The 18,639-nt window shown below is 41.5% G+C and overlaps 1 protein-coding gene and 1 pseudogene across 3 annotated transcripts in view; both read left to right on the top strand.

Annotated features, from left to right (window-relative positions):
• Positions 1–1,143: 1,143 nt before the first annotated feature.
• Positions 1,144–18,639, top strand: part of CPM (carboxypeptidase M) — a 105,100-nt gene continuing 87,604 nt past the window's right edge. For all 3 annotated transcript variants that reach the window (XM_053585414.1, XM_053585413.1, XM_053585415.1), the window contains exons 1-2: positions 1,144–1,176; positions 1,378–1,543. In XM_053585414.1, coding sequence (XP_053441389.1) covers positions 1,381–1,543 — 163 coding nt within the window. In that variant the 5' untranslated portion in view covers positions 1,144–1,176; positions 1,378–1,380. The remainder of the gene's footprint in view (positions 1,177–1,377; positions 1,544–18,639) is intronic.
• LOC128581977 (mitochondrial pyruvate carrier 2-like) lies at positions 17,607–17,990 on the top strand (annotated as a pseudogene).

Here is an 18,639-nt window from a genome sequence, read left to right on the forward strand (position 1 = left end):
TCTAAAATCCTTCGGATGGTGTGTGTGTGTGTGTGTGCGCTTGTGTGTGCGTATATGTGCACGTGTGTCTGAGTGTGTGTGCATAGCACATCCGTGCGTGCGTGTTAGTGCATAGGTGTGTCTGAGTGTGTGGATACAGGTGCATGTGTGTGAGTGTATGTGTATGCCTGGGTGAGTGTGTGTCTGAGTGTGTTTATATATGTGCATGTGTGTGAGTGTGTACGTGTGTGTCTTTTAGAGAGGCGTGGCCGCCCCACACACCACTCTCAAGCCTAAGCTTTGCCCTGGTTCTCCCCTTGCGCACACACAGCCCTTCTCAGCCGTTCAGGGAAAGAACTCAAGCTGGCCTCCGGACACAGGCGGAGGAAGCGCGGGATTTACAGCACTGGCTCTGCCTCTTCCAGGCGAGTTCCAGTTTTAAATTCAACTCTGATTTAGTCCAATCCCGCCCACCACATAAATGTGTCGGAAAATTTCCTGGAGGCCAAGCTGATGGCATTAACACTTTGGCCCGCGCGCGCGTCCTTCTTTCCGGAGCACCCGCGGGCGCAGAGCGGGCGGGACCCGGCGCGGCGGGGAGCGGGACTGGGGCGCCCGGTGCGGGAGGCCTCCCGAGCCGCGAACGTCTCCGAAGTGGCCGCAGCCGGCGGCGAAGCGTGCCCGGGGCATGGCCAAGGCCAAGGCGAGGACCCGCTTCCAACCCGGCGCTCAGGGCAGGGCCGTGAGCGAGCGGGGGCTCGTACCCCAGGGCTGTCAGCCGCCCGCAAGTCCCCCAAGTTCCTCAAGTGCCCAAGTCCCCCAAGTCCTCTAAGTGCCCAAGTCCCCAAGTCCCCCAAGTGCCCCAAGTCCCCCGTTCCCCAAGTGCCCCAAGTCCTCCAAGTGCCCAAGTCCCCCAAGTGCCCCAAGTCCCCCAAGTCCTCCAAGTCCTCCAAGTGCCCAAGTCCCCCAAGTGCCCCAAGTCCTCCAAGTGCCCAAGTCCCCCAAGTGCCCCAAGTGCCCCAAGTTCCCAAGTCCCCCAAGTGTCCCAAGTGCCCAAGTCCGCGCGCCGCAGCGCCCAGGTGCAAAGGCCCCGCCCAGGAGGACGGTCCGGGGCGGCCCCGGCGCTCCCGCCTCCGGGCCGGGCTATAAGGTGGCGCCGGCCGGTGGCCGCGGACGGGCGATACGCGCCGGGCCCTGGTGAGGCTGAACGCGCAGCTGCTGCGCTGCGGGCAGGCGGGAGGAGCCCCAGGCAGGAGGCCGGAGGCGCCCGGGCCGAGCGTGCCCTGCCGACCCCGAAGTGGGAAGCGGGGAGCCCTGGTGTCCGGACTCCGGGGGTGGGGGAGCGCGCGCCTTCCCGCGTCTGCTCTCCGCTTCATTATGATTTTTATTCGTCTCTAGAACATGGATTTCCCGCGCCTCTGGCTGGGGCTGCTGCTGCTGCCTTTGGTGGCAGCGCTGGATTTCAGCTACCACCACCAGGAAGGGATGGAAGCGTTTCTGAAGACCGTTGCCCAAAACTACAGTTCCATCACTCACTTACACAGTATTGGGAAGTCTGTGGAAGGTACGGTCCGTCTCGCACACTCCCCAGCCCTCGGCCCTCCTGTCATCCATTAAACACCCTGAGGGTCTCCACGCAGGTGAAGCAGCGGTGCGGCCAGCGTGTCGGTTGTTTTCTGCTTCTGTTTGTTTTGAGGGAGGAAGGGAGGGAAGAACTGAATTGTCTTGAGCTCATCTGTTGTAATTCAGGATCATTGACCTTTTGCCTTACTGGAGTTGTGTCTTTTGCAGACATTGGTTATCTGGAATGTGGAATTTAGTTCCTTTTTAAGATAAATTCTCAGAGAAGGCAGTTTATCCGCCTCAGTTTACCTTTTGGGGGCTTCTTTAAACATGATTTGGGCTGTTAGTATAATTTCTCAAAGTCTCTTTTAAACTAAAATAATGCAGTTTTGTAGGCAAGAATTCTGTCCTGTATAATGAGTCCTATGGCTTAAAGTTATGCAAAACTACCATTTCTACAAGTTTCTTTTAATCTTAAGTAGTACAGCTCTCTTGGTAAGATTTATGTCATGTATAGTTGGCTTAAAATTATGTGTTTAAAAAAAGTGGCTCTATGATGAAAGGTTGTTTCTAAAATGTATCCAATTGAAGATGACAATTGCTAGGTAATATATTAGCAACAACTGATAGTCTTCCTAGCATTTTCATGTTTATCATTACTTATTATTGTTTTAGTTTAGAAACTATATTTTGTTAAAGGTCACTCAGATGTGAATTTTTTTTTGAGACAGAGTCTCACTTTCTTGCCTTGGGTAGAGTGCCATCTCATCACAGCTCACAGCAACCTCCAACTCTTGGGCATAAGCAATTCTCTGGCCTCAGCTTCCCAAGTAGCTGGGACTACAGGCACCTGCCACAACATCCAGCTATTTTTTAGAGAAGAGGTCTTGCTCTGGCTCAGGCTTGTCTCAAACCTGTGAGCTCAGGCAATCCACCTGCCTTGGCCTCCCAGAGTGCTGGAATTACAGGTGTGAGCCACTGCGCCTGGCCTCATCGGTGAATTTTCTAGCACATCTGGCAAGCAGATCATTTGGACAAGGCAAATAATTTTATCAGATATTATTTCTTAATCCTCTTTTATTATGTTGATATCCTTCAAGAGGTTACCAGTAATCTTAAGGCTTAAATTGAAAGTTTCATAAAGTTGCATAAATTTGGATCTCAGCCCTTTTTAGGGTGTGTCCAAACTCTACCTGGATTTTAGCTCTGAGCTTTTGAACCAATTAGGAGTCTCACAATTACCATATTTTTAAATAGTATTTGTTTTTCAAAAATATTAAGGTCATGGTTTTATATTGAAGACAAAGTATTATATAAAAACACTGATGTGCGATGCAAAATTAAAACGCTGGGCTGTGTGCAAGAGTGCCTTTGTTTTTAAACAACATTGCCAAATAGTTGGTGCCAGAGTTGCTGTCTATTGCTCTGTAATCCAAAATTATAGAGGTTGGATGTATGAGAAATCAGTGTATGTATTTAGCCTTTTGAAATCATTCCCCCCTAGGGCTAGAGCAGAGCAATTTAAAAAGATCTAAGAATAGTAATTATATTAATAAAGTAAATATAGGACACAACCAGCTTGAGTTATTGCTCCATCATCGTTTAAACCACAAGATGATGAGGTTGTTGTTCATATTAAGTACTAAATGATTTGGTAAGTTTTCATGTTTTCAAAAACAAAGTGCTTGTGGAAGGTAGATGGAGACTCTCTTTTCTGATGTGAATCAGCTATTTTGATCTATCCTGCATGAAATCAAACTACAATTAATAACAGTGAAAGACAGAAAGCTTAATTTTGTTTTTTTTACCTTATGTGCACTCTTCTTGTTAAAGGAGTGAGGATTATCATGGGAAAATAAAATCTGACACTAGCCATCAAATGTTTGTGTTGATCTCAATAATTACAGGATTAAGAAAAATCCCAGGGCAGCGCCTGTGGCTCAAAGGAGTAGGAGGAGTAGGGCACCACCCCTTATGCCGAACGTGGTGGGTTCAAACCTAGCCCCAGCCAAAAAAAAAAAAGAAAGAAATATCCCAAATCTGCCATTAGGTTCCAGGAACAGTAAGAGTCCCTGCATTTTAGTGATGATTGGGAGGCAGTGGTCCTTTGCTGGAGCACCACATAGGCAATTTTCTCTAGCCGTTCTGCCCTTTGGTGTAGGATAAGTTTGCTTAGCAAACAGGATTTATGTGTTATTTACTTATACTGCATGTATTAACATGGACAGAAGGAAAATAATGTTCCTATTTGGCTAAATATGTTTTTAGTTTGCATAAATGCATATCCCATATATTTTCATTGTTGTTATCAGGGATTATTTTCTAATTTTCTTTCTATTTCACATAATTTCATTCCTTATTTCTATGAACTGAAAACTTCTGCAGAAGTGAATTCGTTTTTTGTATAGTATTTTATCTCGTTGATTATGTGAATTTTCATAGTCATTTACCTGTTTGGGCAGTTATATAGTTATAACTAATTAAATCTGTTATAAACAGTGATGCTACAAAGTGACCCTGGATGTGCATTATTGTACTAATTCTATTATTATTGGTGTTTTCTTTAATTTTTTATTTTGAAATTTTTTGAAACTGGCATAAAAGTTGAACACACCCTTTACCTGGATTCAGCCCTAGTAGACTAACCCTATTTCAGTTAAGCCTTTTAAAGGGAATCCCACTGCTGGTGACATAGTAAAGAAAATCTAAGGTCAAACAAGAAAAGTGACTCAGCAACAGGCCAGATGACTGAGAAGAATGAGAACAGGTGTGACGGCCACTGAGTTCCTCCATCCCGTTAAGGGAGTGACTCCCGTTTTTGCTACTAACCTCTTGCAAGGGTCCTCAAACTGCCGCCCGTGGGCCACATGAGGCGGTATGATTATATTTGTTCCCGTTTTGTTTTTTTACTTCGAAATAAGATATGTGCAGTGTGCATAGGAATTTGTTCATAGCTTGTTTTTTTTTCTTTTTTTTGTTTTTTTTTTTTTATTGTTGGGGATTCATTGAGGGTACAATAAGCCAGGTTACACTGATTGCAATTGTTAGGTAAAGTCCCTCTTGCAATCATGTGCTTGTTTTTTTTTTTTTTAACTATAGTCCGGCCCTCCAACGGTCTGAGGGAACTCGCCCCCTGTTTAAAAATTTTGAGGATGCCTGGATGGCTGGCACATAATCAGCATCTAAATCTGTTTATCTAATGGATTGGATATTTTCTGAGAAAAAGCTGTGGAAGGCAAGCAAAGATGTATGCTACTCATTCCCTGCCATTACGTAAGCCTCTTTGAAATACAGATGTATTTATCGTGGGTTTGTCAGTCTAAGCTCTCCGTAACTCCCCAAATTAGTGTAGGGCCATTTTATTCTTTGTTTTTTTAAGCAAAACTTTGTGTTGAGGGCTCTCCATAGATGGCAGTGAGAGCTTAGACATACAAAATATCTGTTACATACAAAATCCCAAGGACCATTTTAAATGAGATTTTCTCCCATCTTTGTTTAAGGATCTTGTCACACTTCCTGCTATGTTTAGTGTTTGTTTTACTTGAATAAGGAAGGTGAGAAAGGGGCAGATCATAACAATCTCTGTTATCAAGTTCTTTCCATGTATGAGGGATTTTAATATATTGTTTCAATCTCAACAACTCAAAGTAGGTATTATCCTCATTTAGGCACAGAGAGGTTAATTACCCACTGCAGATCAATCAGCCAATAAATGTTAGATAGATAATTCAAACTCAGTTCTGCCCATCTCCTAAGCACAAAAAAAGGCGGCTTGACACAGATGGAAATGGTTACCTGGAAGCTGAGGTTGTTAGTGGAGGGTTTTGGAGTAATGGTTGGGCATATATGATCTGAAGGTGTAGCTTCTGCCAAGGATCTAGAGCTGTGCTGTCCAGTACATCAGCCATTAGCAACCCGTCAGTTGAACTGTTAAGATGTGACGAGATGAAACTGAGATGTACTAAAAGTGACTTTGAAAGCCCAGTACAAAAAAGTAAAATACGTATTTAATAATGAATTTATATTAATCATGTGTTAAGAAAATAATATTTTAGATGTACTTTGTTATATAAGAAATATTTTAAAAGTTAATTTCACCTGTTTCTTTTTACTTTTGCTAATGTGCTACTAGAACATTTAAAATTATGTACATGATTTGCGTTATAGTAGAGAGCAATTTGTTATTACTCATATTTTTCTGAGTACAAAAGGAATTCAAGTTCATTTAGAAAATGTGGGCGATACAGCAAAGCACAAAGAAAATTAAAATCTCACCATCCAAAGGAACGGTAGGTTAGATTAGTAGATTAGAATCAGACTGTGCACTGTTTAGAGGCCTTTTCACCAACTTGGAGCCAAATATCTTGTTTGTCTATGTCTAATAATAATCTGTGTGAGCTTATTATTTCTAAAACCTGATTTTTAATCTGTGCTTTGTGTCTTATCAATGGGTATACCATTCTATATTCACCCCACTGATGGATATTTATTTTGTTTCTAAACTCTCTTGTTACGAGCAATGCTGTAGCCAATATCCTCTTACCTTACACAGCAAAAGTTGTCCCAGCACAGGCTTTGGAAACACAGTTACCAAGTTCAAATTCCAGATTCTCAGTTGGTAGTTTTGTGAGTCTGGGTCTTCAGGACAAATGCCTGTCACATAGTAAGTGCTACATAAGAGCTTCTATTACTATCATTATTATGGATCTGTACCCAAAGAGGAAATTACTGAGTCTAAAGCAGTTTTAAGTAAGTGATACATATGACCAAATTCACTTCCATAAAAAATGTGTTGATTTATAATCTCTTGAGAAATGTATATTAACAAAACATAAGGCCAGGTGTGGTGGCTCAGGCCTATAATCCTAGCATTCTGGGAGGCCAAGGCAGGTAGATTGTTTGAGCTCAGGAGTTTGAGACCTGCTTGAGCAAGAGTGAGACCTCGTCTTTAAAAATAGCTAGACTTTGCGGTGGGCCCCTGTAGTCTCAGCTATTTGGGAGGCTGAGGCAAGAGGAACACTTGAGCCAAAGAATTTGAGGTTGCTGTGAGCTATGATGCCATAGCACTATACAAAGGGTGACAAAGTGAGACTCTGTCTCAAAAAAAAAGTATATATATATATATGTATGCACATGTATATAAACTCTGCTAAAGTTTATACCAGTCATAAATCAACACTGTCATTAGTGGTTTAAAAAATTACTGTGATATCTGGGCAGCGCCTGTGGCTTGAAGAAGTGGGTTGCTGGCCCCATATACTGGAGGTGGAGGGTTCGAACCCAGCCTCCGCCAAAAACTGCAAAAAATAAAAAAAATTACTGTGATATCTATTAATACTTCTCACTGTTGTGTTTAGAGTATAAGGGAGAATTTATTTCTTGTGTTTCTTTCTCCAAGAACTCCAACCTTCACCTGTTCATTCAGCAGACAACTTACTGGCCCCTCTCCCTGACGTCTTCTTCGTACCGTTTCAGATGTTCAGGAATCTCCCTGGCCTTGGCTTAGAGGAGTGGGGAACCTGCGGCCTTGGGGCCGCATGTGGCCATCTGGGTCCTTGGGTGTGGCCTTTTGGCTGAACTCAAATTTCACAGAACAAATCCTTGGGGATCTGGAGGGCCATGTGTGGCCTTGCAGCCAAGATTCTTGCCCCTAAGAGCCATGTTCTGTGTTCAGGTACACAGATCTCTGGCAATCACTTGCCCTTCACTGAGTAGATTTTAACTGGTGATTTATCCTCAGAAAATAGCATTGTATGTAGAATGTTGGCACAACTGCTTGGTTTTCCACCGCATTCTGCTCATTTCCCAAATATACTCACAAAACCAGTTTGCTTGAGATTCTATATAAAACACTCATTGTGATGCAATGGGGACTAAATATTAAGAAAACAAGTAAAGCCTAGGAATTTCAGCTGTGATATAATATATGTGTTTATGATTTAAAGCTATGGGTTTAAGCCTCCCTGCTGCCCTCACTTCTTTGTTCAGAGACAGGGTCTTGCCTCTGTTGCTCCCGGCGGGAGTACAGTAGTACAATCAGGGCTCACTGCAGCCTCGAACTCCTGGGCTTGAGCAATCCTCCTGCCTCAGCCGGGACTATGGGGCATGCCACCATACCCGGCTCATTTTTCTTTATTAGTAGAAACATGATCTTGGTCTTACTCAGGCTGGTCTCAAACTGCTGGCCTCACGCAATCCTCCCACCTCAGCCTCACAGACTATAGGGATCACAGGCTTGAGCTACAACAACAGGCCTTTTTTCTTATAAGGAAATAATTTCCATTTCCCCTATATTTGTAATATAATATTTTGAGATGAAATGGAGACAGAATATTCAAAACATAACACACACTTTTAATTTGCTTCTTGTATATAGTAATTGTTTGTATTCCAAATCTCAACTACATCTCAACAGCAATACTCTAGGGGCAAATGACATTTGAAACTTTTTTGTTTTTTAATTGAGACAGGGTCTTACTTTATTGCCCAGATTGGAGAGCAGTGATGCAATCATAGCTCAGTGCAACTTCCAACTCCTAGGTTCAAGCAATCCTCCCACATCAGCCTCCCAAAGTACTAGGATTACAAACTTGAACCAACTCATCCAACCTTGAAACTTCTAAAAAAATACTGATGACAGTTAACATTAAGTGCCTGGGACATTTTACATATATGTCTCACTTAATCACTCTAACAATGAATGATATGAAATAGCATTATTATCTTTTACCTTATAGGTAAAGAATTGAGATTAAATAAATTGTTGATTGTTAGTGGTGACAGATTTGACTGGAACCAAAGTCTGTCTTATGCCAAAGACTGAATCCTTTAGCCTCCTAGCTGTAGAGAAAGTTTCTCCAGATCCCTTTTTCTCTGTCCTTATCCCCCTCCAACCCCATCCCTTCTTGTCCCTGTCCCCTGTGATTCTGGGAGAGTTGACCAGAATCTTCCATCATCCAGGAAAAGGCCTGTTTTCAATGCTCTTGATGTGCTCAGTGGTCCCCCACAGAATTCCTCTATCTCCCTTTGGTATTCACAATTTCAGCCAAAGCAGTTTGAATTCCATCTTTTGACATAGAATTAGATTTCTGTTTTCCTATATACCGAAGTCTTTTGATTATGAAGCAAAAGGAGAAGAATGAGTTTATGATTTGCACATTTACGAGACACCCACATACCAAACTGCCATCTTGAGTTTGAGATGTTGAGCGGGAAACAGGGATTCTCATTAAGGACCGTGCTGCCCCCTAGGGGGAATTTTAGAAATATGATGGGGGGGGCGGTGCTAGGTCTTAACTTATAACACTTTACCGGAAGGGGGAGAAGTTCTCCCTCAATACCACCTGCCAGCAACGTACACAACAGTCACACATAGTGAAAAATCATCCCCCATGATTTTCTAATGTCCTCTATATGGGAATGACCAGATTACAATGATCTGAACCGAAAACCAAACTGTTTTGTGTAAAATACAAAATACTTTCCTCCCACAGTTTTAGTATATAAATGCATTCCAGGAATGTAACCGCAGAACAAGTAAATTGAAGGGAAACTAGTTTTTGTTTTGCTCTCGACTTGATTGAGAGATACTTTACATTCAGAAGCTCCTGACATGAGCAGCACAGAGAGTCACCTGTCATCTGAGCATTCAAGGTGACCTCAGAGGTATAAGCACCTGACTTTTTCAGTTGTCTTCTAGTGGAGTCACACCCCAGTTGCTGCATACTTATACCACATTTTATGTAAATTGCTCTTTTATTTCTCCTTTATGTAATTGGGACATTGTATTGATCTTTTTGAAATTATGTAAGTGTTGTGTTTTCTGAGCTGCATGCCAGCATAGCAAAGTAGGAGTTGCAAAATAATGAATGTGAAAAAAAGAGACATCATAATGGAGTTAAGAACTATCAGTCTAAAATCACAGACATGGAGGGCTGATGAGGAGCCCCCTCAAGTTCCTCTAGCCAGACAGGGGTCCTAAAACTTTTTAAACAGGGGGCCAATTCACTGTCCCTCAGACCATTGGAGGGCCGGACTATAGTTTAAAAAAAAACAAAACTATGAACAAATTCCTATGCACACTGCACATACCTTATGTCGAAGTAAAAAAACAAAACAGGAACAAATACAATCACACCGCCTCATGTGGCCCGCGGGCCGTAGTTTGAGGACCCCTGATAAAAGGTGCTCAATTTTATGTTCTTAATCTTCGAACACGTGGGTCTGTTGATGACAACAGTATCTAGATTTGAGACGTGATAATTGCGTTAGTTCTGCTTCCTCCTTTTAATTTGTATGTTTAGAATGTCCCTTTATCCTTGATCACAAAGTAAGAAAGTAAGATAAAAAAATTAAAGTGAAATTATAAAAATGAAGGGGCGGTGCCTGTGGCTCAAAGGAGTAGGGTGCCAGCCCCATATGCTGGAGGTGGCGAGTTCAAACCCAGCCCTGGCCAAAAACTGCAAAAAAAAAAAGGAAGAAAGAAAAAAGAAAAGAAAAGTATATATCAAACACCACTATGCATTTGGGTTTGGGGAAAGAGATTAAATCACATTTAATCAAATATTCCCATCTATAGCTAGACTTGGTGACACACACCTGTAGTCCCAGCTACTAAGAAGGCTGAGACAGGAGGATGACTTCAGCCCAGGAGTTTGAGGCCAGCCCAGGCAACATTAGCAAGACCCCATCTTATAAAAAAAAAAAAAAATCCCGTCTACTGATTTAAAACAGTTGACATTCTTTCTAGCTCTCTAGCAATTAAATGTAATACTGTATAGTAAGTAGTTTGCTAAGAGGTTAATAAGTCCTAATTTGAGCTTGTGTTAAGATGTGTGGTGGCTGACTTTTGTAATCCTAGCATTCTGGGAGGCCAAGGCAGAGAATCCCCGGAGCTTAGCAGCTCAGGATCAGCCTGAGCAAGAGCAAGACCCTGTCGCTACTGAAAATATTTTTAAAAATTAGCTGTGGTGGGCACCTCCCAGCTACTCAGGAGGCTGAGGCAAAAGGACCAATGGAACAGAGGCGTTTGAGACTGCTGGCAGCTAAGTTTATACCATGGCACTCTACCCAGGGCAACAGAGTGAGACTCTGTCCCCCCAAAATAAAATAAAATAAAACAGACACAAGTTGTACATTAAAAAATATTTTCTCATCTCTATTTTCTGAGGACTGCTATACGTCAGATGTTTAAAAATACAATTTTTCCAGCCAGGAATGATGTATTTCAGCATTTGGGGAGGCTGAGGTGGGAAGATTGCTTGAGGCTAGGAGTTAGAGAGCAGCCTCATAGTGAGACACAATTTCTATGAATGAATGAAGGAAGGAAGGAAACAAATTTAGTGAGCATGGTGGCATGTGACTGTAGTTGGAAGGAAGGGAAGGGGAGGGGAGAACGAAAAGAAAGAGAAAGAAAGGGAAGGGAGGGGGAAGGAAGGGAGAAAGAAGAGGGAGAGAAAGAAAGGAAGGAAGAAGGGAGGGAGGAAAAGAAAGAAAGGGAAAGGAAAGAGAAAGGAAAGGAAGGGAAGGGAAATTTAGGGAGCATGTGACTATAGTCCCAGCAACTTGGGAGGCTGAGGCAGGAGGTTCACTTGAACCTAGGAGTATGAGGCCACAGTGAACTAGGACTATACCACTGTCTCTAAAAGTAAATGAATAAATAAAATACAAATTTTCTGATCTGTGACCTTTCACTTACATACTTTTGCCAAACTCAAACGGAGGGCTTAATCTCCAATGCAAAAAAAAAAAAAAAAAAGCCACCAACTTCAAACAAGTTGGGCTTCAAGCACGAACTTACCCAGAGTTGAAGATAACTGCCTACTGGTAGTGCTTACCTATCTATACAAAGTCTTTACCTTATCACAGAATTCAGTAGAAGAAGCCAATCAAGTAATCCTGTTTGTTTAGATAAAGAGCTTTCAATTAGTTACTTATCCAGTTTTTGCATTCCTCTGATGCCAATCTCTGTGGAAACCAAACCATGCTTAATGATCTCAGCTGAACTCACGTGAACTGACTGTCCTCCAAGCACAAACTCAGCCTCCTCTCCTCTATAATGCACAGGTAGAGACATAAATGTAAAATGTACTCAGGTGAAATTTAGCATGACATCATGCTTTTAGAGCAGGAATGGATGTTAGAGACCGTTCAATCATTTATTCAGTTGATTGAAACTTAGCCCCAAATGTTACTTCTTTCAAGAAGCCACAGGCTTCCCACTGGCACAGGCAGAGCTGAAGCCTCCTCGCCCTCATCCTGAGCATCTCCCTGTGCTCTGCCTGTGCTGCCCCTGGAGGCCAGTGGCCACGCTGGGGTCAGTTTTGCATCTTTCACCCTGACATGTGCTTATGAGAGGTGACAGACACTCTAAGGGACCAAGCTGAAGAGTGATTCCATGCTTATTATACAACACATATGAATGTTAAATATATTGTTATATTACTATAAAGTATGTAAAATGCATGTTTTTACACTTACATAGTTCCATTTATGGCATGTGACTTTATGTGTACCTTTTATTTTCATTTTAATAGATTTCAGGGGGTACAGGTTAAATCCTGTTACACGTATATTATGTATTTTACAGTGGTGAAGGCTGAGCTTTGGTGTACCCATCACCCAAATCATGTATATTGTTCCCCATAGGTAATCTTTCTTCTGTCACCCCTTTCCACCGTCCCCACTTTTGATTCTCCAGTGTCCATTACCCCACTCTCTGGGCTCTTATGTAGCCAGAGTTCAGCACCCACTTGTAAGTGAGCACGTGGAACATCTGTTTTTCTGATCCTGAGTTACTTTACTTGCCATTGCCTCCAGTTCCATCCAAGTGGCTGAAAAAAACCCATTATTTCATTCTTTCTTATCAGTGAGTAGTGCTCCATAGGATATAAATATATACCCCATTTTCTTTATCCACTCAGCAGTTGATGGGCACTTCCTTATCTTTGCAGTGGTGAATTGTGCTGCAATGAACATATGAGTGCAGGTGTCTTTTGATATAATGATTTCTTTTCCTTGGGTAGATACCCAGTAGTAGGATCAAATGGTAGGTATACTTTTAGTTCTTGGAGAAATCTCTATACCAATCTCCATACCATTCATATGCCCACCAATTGTGTATGATCTCTTCACTGCATCTGATCTGAACCAAGATGTGTTGTTTTTGGACTTCAATTACAACCATTCTTATTGGAGTAAGATGGCATCGCTTTGTGGTTTTAATTTGCATTTCCCTGATAATTCGTGATGTTGACCATTTTTTTCATAGGTTTGGCCATTTGTATGTCTTCTTTTGAAAACTGCCTGTTCAAAAAAAAAAAAGAAAGAAAACTGCCTGTTCATGTCGTTTGCCCACTTTATAACAGGCCTGTTTGTTTTTTCTTGTGAGTTGTTTGAGCTCCTCATACATTCTGGATATTAGTTCATTGTCAGGCACATAGTTTATAAACATTTTCTCCCATTCTATAAATTGTCTATTTACTCCTTTATTTCTTTTGCTGTGCAGAGGCTTTTTAGTTTAATTTTCATCTGTCTATTATTTATTTGTGTTGAATTTCCTTTTGGGATCTTAGTCATAAATTCTTTGTCTAGACCAATGTTCAGAAGAGCTTTTCCTATCTTCTACAGTTTTTTTGGTTTCAGGTCTTACATATAAGTCTTTAATCTATCTTGAGTTAATTTTTGTACATGTTGAGAGAGAAGGATCCAGTTTCATTCTTCTGCGTATGGATCTCCAGTTTTCCCAGCACCATTTATTGTGGAGTATATCCTTTCCCCAGTGTATGTTTTTGACTGCTTTCTCAAAGATCAGGTGGTTTGGGGTATCTGGTTTTATTTCTGAGTTCTCCATTCTGTTCCATTGGTCTACGTGTCTATGTTTATACCAGCACCATGCTATTTGGTTACTACAGCCTTGTAGTATGATTTGAAGTCAGATGCTGTGATGCCTCTGGTTTTGTTCTTTTTGCTTAAGATTGCTTTGGCTATTCAGACTTTTTTGGTTCCATAAGAATTTTAGAATTATTTTTTCTAAAAATGACATTGGTATTTTGATAGGAATGGCATTGAATCTGTAGATTGCTTTGGGCGGTCAGGTCTTTTTAACAATATTGATTCTTCTGACCCACACACATGGGATGGTTTTCCATTTGTATGTGTCATTTATAATTTCTTTCATCAGTGACATGTAGTTCTCCTTGTAGAGATCTTTCACTCTTGGTTAAGTTTATTCCTAGGTATTTTATTTTATTTTTATTTTTTGCATTTATTATACATGGAATTTGGTTTTGGTTTAGTTCTTAGCCTGGTCATTATTAGTGTATAAAAATACTATTAATTTTTATACATTGATTTTATAACCTGAGACATTGCTGCATTTTTTATTGAATCTAGGAGTCTTTTGAAGGAGTCCTTAGGATTTTCTAGGTATAAAATCATATCATCAGCAAACAAAGAAAATCTGACTTCCTCTTTTCCATTTTGAATGTTCTTTATTTCTTCTCCTGCCTAATAGGTCTGTCTAGGACTTCCAGTATTATGTTGAATAGAAGTGAGGAAAGTGTCTTGTTCAAGTTCTTTCAAGGTTAATATTGATATGTAAGGCTTTGTTTTTGGCATATTGTTAACCGATTTCTAGTTGTTTTATAAATTGTTTCTTTTTCTCTTATTTTCTTTGTGATTTGTTGAACTGCTGTCATGTTGCAATTTACTTCTGTCTCTTCCTCCTTGGTCTGATTGTTTTATTAGACCCTTGGGTTTATTTCTGTGTTTACATAATGATGAATATTGACCTTTCGTTTCCTTGTTTAAAATACATTTGAGCATTTCCTGTAGGACTGGTCTAGTAGTGATGAATTCTCTCAGTGTTTGCTTGTCTTGGAAAGACTTGTTTCTCCTTCAAAAGGACACAACAAAAAAAGAAAATTATAAACCAGTATCACTTATGCAAAAATTCTCAACAAAATTCTAGCAAACTGAATTCAACAGCACATCAAAAAAATAAATCCACCATGACCACATGGGCTGCAAGGATGGTTCAACATTCACAAATCCATAAATGCGACTCACCACATAAACAGAAGCAAAAGCAAAGATCATATGATCATCTCAATCGATGCAGAAAAAGCACTTCACAAAATTCAACACCCTTTTATGATATAAACTCTTAAAGAAATAGGCATAGATGGAACTTACCTAAAAATTATAAAAGCCATATATGACAAACCCACAGCCAACATCATACTGAAAAGGAAAAAGTTGAGAACATTTCTTAAAACTGGAAACAGACGAGGATGCCCACTGTCACCACATAGTGCTAGAAGTCCTAGCTAGAGCAGTCAGGCAAGAGAAGGAAATTAAGGGTATCCAAATGGGAAAAGAAGAAGGGAAACTGTCTCTCTTTTCTAATGATACAATCTTATACCTAGAAAAATTCTGAGACTCCTGGAACTGATAAATGAATTCAGCATAGTCTCAGGTTACAAAATAAAGGTACACAAATCAGTAGCACCCCTATACACCAACAATAGTCAAGCTGAAAATCAAATCAAAGACCCAATACCTTGGCTCAGCACCTGTGGCTCAAGTGGCTAAGGCACCAGCCACATACACCTGAGCTGGCGGGTTCGAATCCAGCCTGTGCCCACCAAACAACAATGACAGCTGCAACCAAAACATAGCCGGGCATTGTGGTGGGCGCCTGTAGTCCCAGCTACTTGGGAAGCAAAGGCAGGAGAATTGCTTGATCCCAGGAGTTGCTGTGAGCTCTGATCCCATGGCACTCTATCCAGGGCGACAGCTTGAGGCTCTGTCTCAGAAAAAAAAAGACCCAATACCTTTCACAATAGCTACAAAGAAAATACACTGCCTAGGAATATATTTGGCCAAGGAGAAGAAAGGTTTTTTTTTTGTTTGTTTGTTTATTTTGAGACAGAGTCTCACTGTTGCCCTGGATATACTACTGTGGCACCATAGCTCACATCAACCTCAAACTTTTGTGCTCAATCAATGCTCTTGCCTCAGTCTCCCCAAGAGCTAGGACTACAAGCACACACTACAATGCCCAGCTAGTTTTTCTATTTTTAGTAGAGATGGAGGTCTCACTATTGCTCAGGCTGGTCTCGAACTCCTGAGCCTCCCAAAGTGCTAGGATTATAAGTGTGAGCCACTGCACCCAGCCTGAGGTGAAAGATCTTGATAAAGAGAACTATAAAACACTGAGGAAGACAATCGCAGATGATGTAAGCAGATGGAAAACAATATCATGCTCACAGATCATCAGAATCAACATTGTCAAAATGTCCATACTGCCCAAGAGAATTTACAGATTCAGTGCAATTCCATCAAGATACCAACATCATCTTTCACAGATCTAGAAAAAATAATTCTGCACTTCATTTGGAAGCTGCAAAGAGCCTGAATAGTCAAAGCAACATTAGGCAAAAGGAACAAATCTGGAGGCATCACTTTACTAGACTTTGAGCTATACCACAAGGCTAGAGTCACCAGAACAGCTTGGTACTGGCACAAAAATAGAGACATAGACTAATGGGACAGAGCAGAAAACACGGATTTAAAGCCATCCACATATAGCCAGCTGATCTTTGACAAAGCAGACAGTGATAAACACTGGGGAAAAGAATCCCTATTCAATAAATGGTGCGGGGAAAGCTGGGTAGCCACAAGTAGAAAACAGAAACAGATCAGTACCTCTCACCACTCACTACAATCAAGTCAAGATGGACAACGGGCTTAAACTAAGACATGAAATCACTGGAATTCCAGAAGAAAATGTTGCAAAAACACTTCCAGATATCAACCTAGGCAAAGAACTCACAAAGAAGACCTCAATGGCAATCACAGCAATAACAAAAATAAATAAATGGGCATCATTTAAATTGAAAATCATCTCCACACCAAGAATTAACAGAGTGAATAGACAGCCTTCAGAATGGGAGGAATTATCTACATGCTGTACATCCAATAAAGGGCTACTAACCAAACCCCAAAGATCATAACAAAATCAGCAAGACAAAATAAAACAACCCCATTAAACAGTGGGCAGAAAGGAGGAAGACAGGATGGGTGTGCTCCCACCTAAGGGACACGATGTCAGGGTCTATGGCACACCTCCTGGGAGTGGGGCACAACTGCAACCTGGACCTTACCTAACAAAGGCAAACACTGTAACCCAATTGTTTATACCCTTGTATTAATCTGAAATTTTAAAAAACTCTATAATAAAAAAAGTGGGCAAAAGACATGAACAGAAGATTTTAAAGGAAGATAAACTAATAGCCAACACATACATGAAAAAATGCTCAACATCACTAATCCTCAGGGAAATGCACATCAGAACCAGGTTGAGAGAGCCCCTGAGCCTTTGCTGGCCACGGGCTGCTTGGTGGCTCACAGGGGGACAGTCAGCCATGCGAAGGGGACCTGAATGGCAGGGCCTGGGCTGGCTTAACTAGGTTCTGGACGCGGACCGCTAAGCTACCTTGCTCGGGAACAATTTCTCTTAGGTGCCTGAGGGCTATCTACTTCCGCAGGAGAGAGAGTCTTAGAGAGAGTAAAGCAGTCTTAGAATAGATAGATCTTAGTCTTTAGTAGAGCTTGGTAATCTTCAGCAGAGAGAGGCCGTGCTGGCGTTCTGCAGGCAGGAGAGGAGACAGAGTCAGAGTAAGCAGGTCCGTGACAGAATGTGCATGCTCCCGACTGCCTGCTCCTCCCACCTAATATAAGGCTGATATCGTGCTTCTCAACCACAGTTGTAGAGACTGTCAATTCACCCCTGCTCTCATCTTGCGAGCTCTCATGCTTGTTAGGAGAGCTGAATCCCTCTCCATGCCCTTTTCACTAAGGTGTTCCATTATTGAGCTATGCAGGTATTTCTTAGAACTCTCCCTCCTCCTAGCCATAGGCTATACGGGCTGCTACACCTGAAGGTAGGGGCAGACACCAGGCTCTGTGGCAGGGGAAGTGACTAGCTGCCCTTTGCTGTCAGCCGGGATGAGGACGCAGCCACACTCCCACCAGCTGCCTGTGATCTCTCAGCACTGGAGATGTCTGCTGCCTGCACTCGAGGCCTGCGGGCCACCTCCCACCAGCTCCTGGACTAAGTGGAGCTGTCACTGCCTAAGAAATTGAGGCCATTGTAGAACCATCCAGCAGATTCCCAAACAGTTGTTTTTCTTGATCCCCAATTATGAAATGGGGGTTAGTGTGAGCTGGATTGGCTGAAGTGGCCAGACCTGCAGAGAAACTCAGCACAGCTCCCTCTGCTGTGGTGGGGGTCACAGGTTCGTTGGTTAGGACACTCACTTGTAACTATTCCAAAAAATTGAGGTCTGTTTGTGGTTAATTTCTTCATGGAGGCAGCAAGAGCCTCTCAGCTTTTTCAAATTTGGAGATATACCCAAGTACTCAAAGCTAAAACAAGCAAATAAAAGAGTTCCTGACCACCTGAACAGAGAAGTGAACATAACCACTGGGACCTAGTTTATCGTTGATTAGGATAAGGCAATGCTAACTGCCCTGCCATGTGGAAGGCACCAAAAAACTAACCGTAACTGGTAGCTAGTGCTTGATTCAACAACTAAAAAAGTGAACTTTCAATAAATGATTTCTCTTTGCATATGACTGAAAGAACTTAGATGTAGATACTAATAGCATTTTTTCTACCATTTGCCAGTAATAAATCATACTTGTTCATATATAACCCCCAGCCTCTTTCTGTTCTAGTTAGCCAAAGTGTGTGTATATAAGAACACAAAAATTCAGGGGAGATGAAATAATCTGCCTATTTAGTGTAAGATGGCCAAATAGGTGTAACTGAAAGGAAATAGTGCCAAAGAGAGTGAGAAGTGGATGGTGGAATGGCTATCAAGATGATCTCAAACTATTTTAAAATATTTTAACTTGCTCTGAAAAATCTTGATTTTGTTTTATTAAATCATAGCTGTGTACATTAATGCAATCATGGGGTACCATACACTGGTTTTATATACAATTTGAAATATTTTCATCACACTGATTAACATAGCCTTCCTGGCATTTTCTTAGTTATTGTGTTAAGACGTTTATATTCTACATTTA

Source organism: Nycticebus coucang, chromosome 3 (assembly GCF_027406575.1).
Source record: "Nycticebus coucang isolate mNycCou1 chromosome 3, mNycCou1.pri, whole genome shotgun sequence".
NCBI lineage: Eukaryota > Metazoa > Chordata > Mammalia > Primates > Lorisidae > Nycticebus > Nycticebus coucang.